General features: G+C 45.2%; 1 protein-coding gene across 2 annotated transcripts in view; it reads right to left on the reverse strand.

Annotated features, from left to right (window-relative positions):
* Window positions 1–13749, reverse strand: part of LOC102963366 (multidrug and toxin extrusion protein 2-like) — a 58545-nt gene that overhangs the window by 22522 nt on the left and 22274 nt on the right. For both annotated transcript variants that reach the window (XM_042965889.1, XM_042965888.1), the window contains exons 9-10: window positions 2797–2910; window positions 1824–1891 (exon numbers count right to left, since the gene is read on the reverse strand). In XM_042965889.1, the coding sequence (XP_042821823.1) occupies window positions 1824–1891; window positions 2797–2910 (182 nt within the window). The remainder of the gene's footprint in view (window positions 1–1823; window positions 1892–2796; window positions 2911–13749) is intronic.

A 13749-nucleotide genomic window follows, 5' to 3' on the forward strand; every position in this document is an offset into this window, starting at 1 on the left:
AAACAGAAGCTAAACCCAAACCCTCCCTTGATGGTATCATTTCCCACCATCAACTACCAAACCTCCAGACGGAACTGTCTCCGTCAGCAGCCTCTGCTCCTTCACCAACCTTGAAAGCCAACGTGTTGGAATACGGCTCTTGGTCCCCACCCAAGGTCTCTAATGACCCAAAACCCAAGGGACACTTTCCAACCTCGCCTTACGCCACCTCCTAGCGGCTCTCCGTACAACTGTGTCACTCCTTCGGTGAACCCTTCATAGCTCGTTTCCTCTACAACGTGTTCTCTTGATTTTCTTCATTCCTCACTGCCTTGTCCTCCCTCTTGGCTGAGCTGTCCTCCTCCTGACTTGTACATCTTGGGGTTTGCTCCTGGACATGCTTCCTTTTTATTCCTAAACGACTTCATCGATCCCCACTGAAAACCTTTTTGTTTTCATTTTTAAGATTAAAAAAAAAAAAAAAAAAAAAAGGAAACAAAAACCCCACAATCCCACTGCCCAGATGGCCTCCCTTGGTCTCAAAAAAAATAAGAATCAGGGGCGCCTGGGTGGCTCAGTTGATTAAGCGTCTGACTCTTGACTTAGGCTCAAGTCATGATCTCATGGTTTGTGGAGTCGAGCCCCGTGTTGGGCTCTGTGCTGACAGCACGGAGCGTGGTTGGGAGTCTCTCTCTCTCTCTCTCTCTTTTTGCCCCTCCCAGCTCATGCTCTTTCTCTCTCAAAATGAACATTTCAAGATAAAAAATAATAAAAAAAAAATAAGAAACAAAACAAAGGGACGATTTGTACGGGTTTGGAATATTCAAGTATCGAGAGGCAGAGGCATCCTCTTCAAGCGGTTCTTCAAGCTGGAGACTCTGGGGTCGTTTGTGATTCTCCCTATTCGTTGCCTTGCGTCCCGCAGCCAAACCCCGGCCAGGTCCTGTCACCTCTGCCCTCCCGCACAACTAACTCACCCACTTTTCTCCTCGCCCACCAGCGGGCTCCTAGGTGCTCACCCAGATGATTCGAACAGCCTCCTTCCAGACCCCCAGACACCTGTCCTCCCCTAAGCCGGCTTCTACACGTCTCTCTTCTTTCCTCACCAACCCCGTCAGCCAGGTTCCTGTCTGGGGCCCCTGAACACGCCACATGCTCTTTTCCATCCCGGAGCCTCTGCTCAGCCTCCGCAGTCAGCTCTCACGCTCGGGCTCCCTGGGCCGGCTCCTCTCCCCTTTCAAGTCTCAGCTTAACCAGCAACTCAGGAGGACTGTTCCTGACGACCCCGCCTGAAAGCACACAGCTCTGGTTTTACGCACCTCAGACTTTTAGTGCTGCTTCTATGGTTACGCGTCATCTGTGTCGGTCATGCTCTCGTTTACCGGTTTACTTGTTTGTCTCTGTCTCCCCACCAGACCACAGGCCACGAGAGGGCAGGGGACATCCCCATCTCGCTCTCCATCATATCCCAGCACCACCGATTCCGTATCTGTGGCGTAAACGTGCCAGGCGTTGCGCCAAGTGCTTTAACACGTTATCATATTCTACCTTCACTCGGTGGAAGCATTTCTTCCCCATTTTGTACATGAGAAAACGGAAGCTCAGAGAGGTTAAGTAATGAGCTCACAGTCGCACAGCTGGGAGCAGCATGGCAAGACTCAAACCCAGTGTCTGGCTCCAAAATCCACGCTCCCTCCCGTGTGCTCTCTCTCCTGCTGTCTGGCTCTCCTCTCTCCCCAGTGCACGGCCTGTGGGGGGGCGGGGGGTGTCGAGTGAACGCAAGGCCAACAGCCTAGCAGGGTTTGTGCAGAGAAGGTGTTGGGTCTCACCTCAAAGGTTCTTACCATGTAGGCTACAGAGGCCAGTTCGTAAATGATGGCCTGGGCCCCGAGCTCTGTCACGCTAATCAGTCCTGAAATGTTGGACAGACACACACACAGAACACATCTCAGAAAGTGGATCAAAGCAAACGTTTTCCTTGTGAAAGCAGAACGTGTCTTAACTTAAAAGAAGCCAGGATCGCCCCCAGGAGCAAAAGCCAATGGCAGAATTCATGATCTGTGCGGAGGAGAACCCCAGGTGTCCACTCCCAGGAAGCTTCCAAGAACTAAGGCGGCTACGACATGGGACAGGTTCACTCTACAAGTCTGTATCCACCAAGGAACAAAACATCAGGTTTAAAGTAGAAAACGAGGCTCCTAGAGTTGCAGGTCATTCCTCGGGCAGACGCGGGGTCACAATGTGGGGGGTGGGAAGGCAGACGGAGGAACTCTGATGTGGTGGGAGCTGGAGTATTCAAGTGTCTCCAGAGCCTTTAACACCAATCAGTGTCATCCTGTCTCTATTATGTTCTCTATTACTTTCCTGGCAGTAAGATGGCTACAGGGAACACCTAGGACCAAAATTATCACAGCTCTGATAGAAACAAAGATCACGTCTAAAACAGAGCCAAATCAGTCCCTCTGTAAATGGATTAAAAATCTGCATGCTGCCCAGCAAAAGTCAGCTGAAGCAGAAGGTCTGAGAGAGTCACGAGACCCAGATTCAGGTTTCAGTTGTCCCTCTCCGTGACCTTGGCACACTTCTTAACCATGACCTCCCTCGCTGAATCTATAAAATGAAGGGCAGTGAGGCAGAGCTAAAGGCCCACTGAACTCGAATATGCTTAGGGTTGGGCAAGGATTTAATTCTACGCTGAAAACTCCCACGAGAGCTCGGCGGAATGGAAAGGGAGGAGCAGTAAGACTTATGTCTCTTGAGGTGTGGAGACAAGATCCGCCAGGCTGTTCTCAGATTTCCGCTGAACCATTGACCAACCTGCAAGGAAGGTTCCGATCTCAAAGGTCCACCACTCAATGCACACCATGAACATACTGGGGACAGCCAGCTGGATGTAGGAGCCCCATTCTTGGAAACAGTCCCAAGTCCACCCTAGAGAACAGGGGAGAGAGAAAACAGCTTTTACTTTTCGTTGAACAGTCTCTGACGCCAACAATTCTACTTCCCATGGCTGCCTCCTGCAAAGGGCCAGAGACTGGGAGGAAGCAGAGGTCTCCAGAAAAAGAATGTATTTTAAAGATGTCAAACAAGACTGGAGTCTGAGATGGTGGGGACAGAGCTGGCAACACTTAGTGAGACTGAGGCACGCGTATGCCCTGCCACCCACACATTTCACTCCTGGGTACCAATGGCAGAGACCCTCCCATAGAGCTCCATAGGAACACACGGAAGATATTCACTGAGGCAGGCTGTGGTTGTGGGATGGTGGGGGCATCACGGAGATCGTCGCTGGGAAACTAGAGAAGTAAATTATGATCGATGCGTATTACTGTTAAAAGCAGAACACCAGGTGTATATAAAGCAACACGGCGATGGGGCGCCTGGGTGGCTCAGTCGGTTAAGCGTCCGACTTCAGCTCAGGTCATGATCTCACGGTCTGTGAGTTCGAGCCCCGCGTCGGGCTCTGTGCTGACAGCTCAGAGCTTGGAGCCTGTTTCCGATTCTGTGTCTCCCTCTCTCTCTGACCCTCCCCTGTTCACGCTCTGTCTCTGTCTCAAAAATAAATAAACGTTAAAAAAAAAAAATTTTAAAGCAACACGGCGAGATCTGACATTATACTGCTCACAGGTAACTAACGTAAAAACAGATCTTTTCAGCTACATCAAAATTGAAAATTTCTGTGCACCAAAGGACACCATCAACAGAGCAGAGTCTGGCAACCCACGGAATGGGAGAAAATATTTCCAAATCATGTATCGGATAAGGATATCTGGATATCATAACCAGAATATCTAAAGAACTACAATAAAACAACCCGGACGTCTGGGTGGCTCTGTCGATTGAACATCTGGATGACGCTTGATGTCGGCTCAGGTGACGATCTCGCAGCCCCACGTTGGGCTCTGTGCTGACGGTACGGAGCCTGCTTAGGATTCCCTCTCTCCCTCTCTCTCTCTGCTCCTCTCCCCCTTGCACACATGTGCATGCAGGCACTCTCTCTCAAGATAAACAGGTAAACGTTACAATTTTTTAATGATTTAAACAAATGAGCAAAGGCCTTGAATAGACATTTCTCCAAAGATCTACAAACAGCCACCAGCACATGAAAAAAAATGCTCAACCTCACTAATCAATAAGGAAATGCAAATCAAAATCACAGTTAGATGGTATCTCACACCCATTAGAATGGCTGCTTTAAAAAAGAAAAGGAAAGGGGCGCCTGGGTGGCGTGGTCGGTTGAGCGTCCGACTTCGGCTCAGGTCACGATCTCACGGTCTGTGAGTTCGAGCCCAGAGCCTGGAGCCTGTTTCAGATTCTGTGTCTCCCTCTCTCTCTGCCCCTCCCCTGTTCATGCTCTGTCTCTCTCTGTCTCAAAAATAAATAAACGTTAAAAAAAATTAAAAAAAAAAAAAAAGAAAAGAAAAGGAAAATAACACATGCTGGTGAGAATGTGGATACATTGCAACCCGCGTGCCGTGCTGCAGGGCACGTAAAATGGTACGGCCGCTATGGAAATAAAGTATGGCGGCTCCTCAAAAAATTAAGAAGTATCACAGGGTCCAGCAATACCACTGCTGAGCATACAGAAAAAGAACTGAAAGCACGTTCTCCAAGAGCTACCTGCACACCCATGTTCAGAGCACCATCATTCCCAACACCCAAGAGGTGGAAGGAGAGTCCACATGCTCATTAAGGGATGAATGGATAAGCGGTATGTGGTCCACACCCACAACGGAGTATTCGTCACTCTTAAAAAGGAAGGAGATTCTGACACAATGCTACAACGTGAATCAAACCCGAAGACACTAAGCGAAGACCCAGAAAGACCAACACTGTATGATTCCACCTAGAGGAGGTATCTAAGGAAGCCGAACTTAGAGACAGAAAACCAGTGATGGAACAGTGGTTGCCAGGGGACGGACAAAAGGGAGAAATGGAGTTGTTACTCTTTACCGAGGACAGAGTTCCAGTTCTGCAGGATGAAAAAGTTCTGGAGATGAATGATGGAGATGGTTTCACGACAACGTGAGTGTTGTTTAATGCTACTTACCTATACATTGAAAAATGGCTATGGTGGTAAATTTCATGTTATGTACATTTCACTACAACTTAAAGCAAAACCACCGTCTACGCTATAAATCAGAGAGGTCAATGAACTTTTTTTCCATAAAGGGCCAAACAGTAAGCATTTTCAACTTCGCAGACCAAATGGTCCCTGAGGCCACTACTCGAGTCTGCTGTAGCAGCACGAGAATGGCCACCGGCAACGGGTGATGATTAGGTGTGGCTGTGTTCGAAACTTTATTTACCAAAGCAAGCTGTGGCTGGATTTAGTTTGTGGGGCTGTTTGCCTACCTCTGTGAAGTGGAAAAAAAAAAAATTATGAAAAAAAAAAGGAAATCTGAACTCTTATGCTCTTAGGTGAATATAAACATATATACAGCCAAAAACAATAAAACCACTTTGCAGTTTTCAAAGATACACATCGAAAGACATACATTAAACACAGAGAAGGTGCCTCAAAGGAGGACAATGGGAACTGTGAAATGGGAGGGAGAAACACTCCAAAACGGGAGGGGGGCCCCGTAAGAAATGAGGCTATCAGTGTGTCATGAATTTGAGTATGAGAAATTCCAGGACAAGAGAGGGAGAGAAGGGGAGGGGAAGAAGGCACTGAAAAACACTGAGGAATTTCTTTTTTTTTTTTTCATGTTTATTTATTTTTGAGAGAGAGACAGAGTGTGAGTGGGGGAGGAGCAGAGAGAGAGGGAAACACAGAATCTGAAGTAGGCTCCAGGCTCTGAACTGTCAGCACAGAGCCCGATGCGGGGCTCGAACTCACGGACCGTGAGATCATGACCTGAGCTGAAGTCGGACGCTTACTGACTGAGCCACCCAGGCGCCCCAACACTGAGGAATTTCTATAACGTAAGAACAAAGAAAGGCCCCAACAGTCATCTTGCCATTCACCTTACTGGGTCCCAGCAGGAGAAGAGAGGGGCTGGGACCCCACCCTCTACCCCCAAATTTGGAGGTGAAGGCTGGAGGGGAGAACAACATCAAGAACCAATAGAAAATGATCCACATGAATTATAAGGTGGCTATGGCTGGTGAGAAGGGTCAGAGATCAAGGCACAAGCTCCACTGAGCAGGAAGTGTTAGGAGTTAGGAAAGCACTGTCCGTCCCCCACTTTGTCCCCCATCAGGAGACCAGAAAATCTACCTGCCAGCCTAGACCCATGGGTACAAATGAGCCAGGAGCAGAAAGGGCTGCCGTGTACCAGAGAGGGTATGAACCTGATCCAGTCATGGTGAGGAAAGCCTGGGACTAGAACAGGTAGATTTCATTTGATCTGATCAGACATAAAACCTTTAAAAAACTGACAGGCCATGGGGTGCCTGGGTGGCTCAGTCGGTCAAGAATCTGACTCTTAGTTTTAACTCAGGTCATGATCTCACAGTTTGTAAGTTCAAGCCCCGCATTGGGCTCTGTGCTGACAGTGCGAAGCCTGCTTGGGATTCTCTCTCCCTCTCTCTCTGCCCCTCTCCTACTCACTCTCCATCTCTCTCTCAAAATAAATAAATAACATTAAAAAAAAAATAGGGCAAATATGTGACTCACAAGGAAGACAACCCCCTTGGGAAATAAGCTCACAGACAAAAATCATAAAGAAACCGATCAAAACCACAGTCTGAGGTAGCAGGCATCGGTCAGACGATGCTTGGTGAAATTAAGTGTGGCTTTCAACGCATCTAAGGTATCATTATGTGCCACAAAGAATCGGCCAATTAAATTATGACATGGTATTTTATATTTTAGTACATCAACCGCAAGAGAAATTCCAATTATACAGACGTTAATATGCAAAAAAAAAAAAAAAAAATGAGTCTTAAAATTAACAAAATATGGATACAGGTATGTTCCATGACCCAGGATATAAACAGATAAGAAATCTAATGCCAGGAAAGAAACTCCACGAAACCAACACATGAAAGATTTCACACCGGATAAAGTAGAAATAATAGGACCATCCGAAAAAAAAAATTTTAAGTAAGCATTCCTAAAATGTTTAGGGCAGGAGGTTTTGAAATAAGGATAGACAGAAAAAGAACCAAGTAACATCTTAGGAATAAAAGACATAACTGTTGCAAATTGAAAACAAAAAATGGATCAGAAACTAGACAAGTCACAGCTTAAAAGGTGATTAGCAAACAGAGACAGGAAAGAGAAGATGTCTCAAGGCGCAGGACAAAGTTGAGAGAGAACATACGGAAGAGAAATAAAGCCATCTGGAAGGTGTCTGAGTGCAGAGGACAGAACAGTCAGCAATGGAGAATAAACAGTAGAGGAAAAGGCTAAAACTTTTCCAGAGTTTAACTGAGGCCCTCAGATTAAGAAAGTTTACTGAATGTCTAAGATAATTTTCTTTAAATCCTCATGCGGCCATGTTATGGTACAAAAAGGAAAAGAAAATCTTTAAAACTACAAAAGATGGGAATGCAAGCTGGTGCAGCCACTCTGGAAGACAGTATGGAGGTTCCTCAAAAAACTAAAAATAGAACTACCCTATGACCCAGCAATTGCACTACTAGGCATTTATCCACGGGATACAGGTGTGCTGTTTTGAAGGGACACATGCACCCCCATGTTTCTAGGAGCACTATCGACAATAGGCAAAGTATGGAAAGAGCCCACATGTCCATCGATGGATGAGTGGATAAAGAAAATGCTGTACAGATACACAATGGAGTATCACTTGGGAATCAAAAAGAATGAAATCTTGCCATTTGTTACTACGTGGATGGAACTGGAGGGTATAATGCAAAATGAAATTAGTCAGAGAAAGACAAAAAGCATATGACTTCACCCATGAGGACTTTAAGAGACAAAACAGATGAACATAAGGGAAGGGAAACAAAAAGAATATAAATTCAGGGAAGGGGACAAAACAGAAGAGACTCTTAAATATGGAGAACAAACTGAGGGTGCAGGAGGGGGGATGGGCTCAATGGGGAAGGGGCACTAAGGAATCTACTCCTGAAATCATTGTTGCACTATATGCTAATTTGGATGTAAATTAAAAAAAAATATATATATATATATATAAAAAAACTACAAAAGAAAATACTTGATTGTCTACAAAGCCAAGACAGGTTGATGCCAGACCCGTCACCAAGAACAAGAAGGAAAGAGTGTAACATCAACCGTGCAGGCAGAGTTGCTACCAACTTGGATTTTCACACCCAGTAATATTCAAGAATGAGAAAAAGATAAAGGCGTTTTTTTAATGTTTATTTTTGAGAGAGACAGAGTGCAAGAGGCAGAGGGGCAGTGAGAGGGGGAGAAAAATCTGAAGCAGGCTCCAGGGTCTGAGCCGTCAGCACAGAGCCCAACACAGGGCTCAAAGCCACGAACCCATGAGATCATGACCTGAGCCGAAGTTGGATGCTCAACCGACCGAGCCACCCAGGGGCCCCTATAAAGGCATTTTTTAAGACATCAACAGACTGAGGGTTTACTCTTTCCAGGCCCTTCCTGAAAGAACTTCTGAAAGACACGTATCAGCAAGAATAAAAATAATCCAGGAAGGAGGAATGAGATTCAAGAGGCAACAGTGAAAAAAATTAATGTCTAAAAACATTGATAAATTGAAACACGACAAAATAATGTTTTATTAGCATTCTTAAAATATGGAAAAAAAAGAACTTTTAAAAATCCAGAACTAAATTTATGATTAATGACGATACAAAAGATAAGGCTGGGAAAGAAGGAATTAAGGTGCGTTATCTGGGAACAGAACAGAGATGAGAAAAAAGCACGTATCTCAAAATATCACAAATGAGCCTTAAAAGTTGCCTGTACAACCAGCATCCTGACTTCTCTTGGAAACTCTTAATTTTCATTCAGGCATCCACGGCTCCTTTGCATTCAAATTCTGAAACACCTACCCTGGGACTTCCAGTTACAGGAGTCAGTTACTTGAACTTTTAACGGTTAAGCTGATTGAACCAGTTGTTTGGTTTTCGTAACTTACAGCTGAATGCATCCTGACGGAGGCAAGTACGCATACTGAAAACGTAAGAATATTTGAAACCGCCACTGTAGTCATTATTCAAGTGCGAATCAGCAGCGGATGCTAAACCACCGAATGAGAATTTACTGGAGTCCCAGACAGTCAAATCCTCTCTGTCGTGTTACAGATTACTCTCTAATTACAAAGGAGAAAATGTATGTTTCCCACAAAGGAATCTGGCACTCACTACCTCAAGCCAAACGATCAAAGCCAGGGCCACCTGCGATTATAGGTCTCGGATTAAGTACACACCACCCTCTTCATAGTATTCCTGCCTAAACGCTTTAATCGGAATCTGCTCATGAGGAAACTAACATGAGGGGAGAAATCCAGAGTCTAAGACATTCACTGAAAAAAATGGCACAGGCTCTTTGAAAAATCAGCGCCAGGAAAACAAAAAAAGATGGGGAGATTGTTCTATTTTTTTTTTTTTTTTAATGTTTACTTATTTTTTGAGAGACAGAGTGTGAGCGGATGAGGGGCAGAGAGAGAGGGAGACACAGACTCCGAAGCAGGCTCCAGGCTCTGAGCTGTCAGCACAGAGCCGGACACGGGGCTTGAACTCATGAACTGCGAGATCACGACCTTAGCCGAAGTTGGATGCTTAATGCACTGAGCCCCCCAGGCACTCTGGGAAGATTGTTTTAGATAAAAAGGGGCTAAAGCAACAACAACCAAAGGTGATACATGGACCCTCACTGGACCCTGGATCATAAAAACAGGTATGGAGGGGCGCCTGGGTGGCTCAGTCGGTTGAGCATCTGACTTCAGCTCAGGTCATGATCTCGCGGTCGAACGAGCCCCACATCCGGCTCTGAGCTGTCAGCACAGAGCTCGGAGCCTGCTTCTCATTCTGTGTCCCCCTATCTCTCTCTCTCTCTCTCTCTCTGTCTCTCAAAAATAAATAAACATTAAAAAAATTTACAAAAAAACAGGTATGGAAATTTGAACACAGAAGGCACATCTTAGGACATTAATGAATATCACATTGAATAACGTGTTCTTTTTTGTTTTCCTCCACGACCATATGGTGGTTATTTGGGAGAATGTCATTTAGGAGAGACACATGCTGAACTAGCTGGTGGCGAAGTGTCATGTCTGCGATTCACTACATGGCAAGACACATACACATAAAGGGAAAAACAAAAACAAACAAGGCAACATGTTAACAATCAGGAAATTAAGGGAAAGAAGAGTCGAATGACCGTTAAACCATTCTACTTTCCAGTGGGCTTGAACATCTTGAAAATAAAAAGTTGAAGGGAAACATGATAAAGCGCTTGGGACTGTAAAACAATTAAAAACAGTTTAGTATACTAAAAAAAAAAAAATGGCAGCTAACATTTGTTGAGTGCACTTTGTCACAGTCTTTGTTCTAAACCCTTCACAGGGATAACTCAGTTAAATCCTCACGATAATTAAAGGATGTAGGCCCTATGATTTTTGTAAAGCTTATTTATTTCGAGAGCACGAACACGAGTAAGGGAGGGGCAGAAAGAGAGGGAGAGAAAGAGAGAATCCCAAGCAGGCTCCTATGGTCAGCGCAGGGTCCGATGCAGGGCTCAAACTCACAAACCATGAGATCACGACCTGAGTCAAAGTCAGACGCCCAACCAACTGAGCTACCCAGGTGCCCCCGTAGGCCCTATTTTTCATTATCATCATTTCACAAATAGGGAAATGGAGACACGGAAGTTAGGTAGTGCTCCCCAGATCCCACTTCAAGATGGGACCTAATGGCGGCGATCTGGATCCAGAGTCACCACGCTGAACAACATGCGGAACAACGTGCCCCCACCTCCCAAATCAAGAGTTACAGTTAAAAAAAAAAAAAAAAAAAAAAAAAGAGTTACAGTAAGAGTACAGTAAAGACAGAAAACCGATTACAAGTAAAGAAGTAAGGGGGGAAAAAAAGCAAGGTAAAACCATGAAATAATAGAAAACACAGAGTAATTCCTAGTAAGTAGGTCCTAATACGTTTTAATGACAATAAATGCAAACGGGTAAAGGCACTGATTAGAAACTGTAGATTCTTAGAAGGAATAATGCCATATGCTATTTAGAAAAGACACAACTAAAACAGAGTGACTCCTTGGGAGCATAGATAACGCCCGCGAAGTGTGTGGGACGAATTGTACTGTCATATATTACTGATGCAAGTTGCCGGGGTGCTGGTTCACGGCAATCAGTTTCAGGGGGCCAGACAGACCAAAGGCCCTGGACCTTATGAAACCAGACCCACACAGGCCCCACGGACAGCAAGCAGTTGCAATAGAAGCTTTGGGCTGGACTATGGGGACCACACACGCAGAACAAGGTCTTGAAAGCTAAGTAAACAACAGGCTGGATTGTGAAGAGAAAACAATTAGGGCAAGTATTTACGGGACAAGAGGGACACCGGGCTGAGAAAAGGGCATCTGAATGGGCACAAACAGTACTTTGGAAATACCTGATGTAACCCTGAGAGTCGGACGCTTAACCTACTGAGCCACCCAGGCGCCCCTAAATTGTTAACTCTTGAGTTTGGGGGTCTTAGTTACGTAAGTACTGAGAGAATATTTAGAAAAATGTTGGTCAATATTTAAAGAACGCTAAACAGTTAATAATTTCACAGCAGATAAATCAATCCACACCCAAATCCTACCCACCTCCTAACATTAAAGGATCTACCAACCTGGTATAATGACCTAGATTTGCAGAGGGTCCCAAATAGGCATTTGTGTCTATAAAAAAGTGTTTGGATGTGGCCCTTTTTCCTCCACTGTTAAAACTAAGGGGTGAAGGGAGATAAAAACAAAGACAAAAATTGAGCAAAGAGCTAAGAATTACTTTACATGGTATGTATAAGATCACCTTCCTTATTAGCCACCTCTGCAGAGGCCATTAGCCTGCCTCATAACCGATGGTTTAGGTACAACGTAAAACATTTATGATGGTCCAGAAAAGGGGACTCCACGGAGGCTGAGAGCACATTAGTGACTGCCTGAGGCTCAGGATGAAGACAGGGCAAGGCAGGGAGGGACTGCAGTGACAAGAAGAAATGTCCTCAGACTGGATTTTACAGCGTCTGTATCATATGCCTCAACGAAGCTGTTACAAGATACGTGAGTTTTCCTCATTTTGACTTTATTTAAAAAAAAAAATTTTTTTTTTAACGTTTATTTATTTTTGAGACAGAGAGAGAGAGACAGAGCATGAACGGGGGAGGGGCAGAGAGAGAGGGACACAGAATCGGAAGCAGGCTCCAGGCTCTGAGCCATCAGCCCAGAGCCCGACGCGGGGCTCGAACTCACGGACTGCGAGATCGTGACCTGAGCTGAAGTCGGACGCTTAACCGACTGAGCCACCCAGGCGCCCCTCCTCATTTTGACTTTAAAACAAAAAGAATCAGAAATGATTAAGAACTGTGATCTGACAAGAGAAAACGATTGAACGTTGTCTACGTGTAGATGTGGACGCTGGGCAGAATGAGGCTAACACGTTTTCTAAGATTCCATTCCATTTCATTTTTGAGAGAGAGGGCAAGAGAGCAAAGGAGAGGGACAAAGGACCAGAGAGAACCTTAAACAGGCTCCACGCCCAGTGCAGAGCCCGATGTGGTGCTCAATCCCATAACCCTGGGATCACAACCTGAGCCAAAATCAAGAGTCAGACGCTCGACTGACTGAGCGACCCAGGTGCCCCCGTTTCTGCTTTTAAAAGTGAAGAGAGGGGCACCTGCGTGGCTCAGTCAGCTGAGCGTCTGACTTCGGCTCAGGTCATGATCTCACAGTCCGTAAGTTCGAGCCCCGCACCAGGCTGTGTGCTGACAGTTCAAAGCCTGGAGCCTGCTTCGGACTGTGTCTCCCCCTCTCTCTCTCTCTCTCTCTCTTCCCCTCCCCCACTTGCACTCTGCCCCTCTCTCTCAAAAATAAACACTAAAAAAAAAAAAAAAATTTTTAATTGAAAAGAAACAAATGAAAGGAGGCTGATTACAAGGAAGACTTAAAGCAGAAGGACCTAAACTCGCTTCTCTTTTATCACTAATAACAGATTCGTTTTGTTTTAAAAAGCGCACATGGAGTTTTTCTGACTGTAAGCAAACTCTGATTTCGATCTGCAGCATTTGACTGAAAATTAGCATGCCACAGTTTCAATTCACTTAATTAAGAAGCGTTTATATCGATCAGTAAAATGATCGACTTTTTGGGGAACTTTGTCAAGCAGGAGCATGCACAAAATCTCGCAAGATAAATGAGCATCCAGGGTGAATGCAGGAGAAGAGCCAGAGCTGTTGGCGTTTCCCGAGCACTTCATGGTTCCCAACTGCAGCAGGGACCGCTATTTGCCTAGCAAAACTGACATCCTTATCCTTCACAATCTTTCACAGAAATAAACTTACAAGAAGTTTAGGGGCCATGTATCCATTTCTTGCAGCTTAATATGACCATGGGGCTATGTACTGGCCAACAGGGCAAATCAGAATCGGTGTGGGTACCTGTCAGGAACTTTTAACACACTTAAAGGGGGTGTGTGAATGTCCTGTTTTCCTCCCTCCTCCTTCCTACTAACTGGAACATAGTAGCCTCTTGGTCCATGAAGTGACCTTGGGAGTGGAAACTATATACCGTGGAGAAGTAAGATAAGAAGAGCCTGGAACCAGGACTTCTATTAACCTATATAGTACCCCTTATGGGTAGATATAACACCATGGCAT

The sequence above is a fragment of the Panthera tigris genome, chromosome E1, assembly GCF_018350195.1.
Source record: "Panthera tigris isolate Pti1 chromosome E1, P.tigris_Pti1_mat1.1, whole genome shotgun sequence".
Lineage (NCBI taxonomy): Eukaryota > Metazoa > Chordata > Mammalia > Carnivora > Felidae > Panthera > Panthera tigris.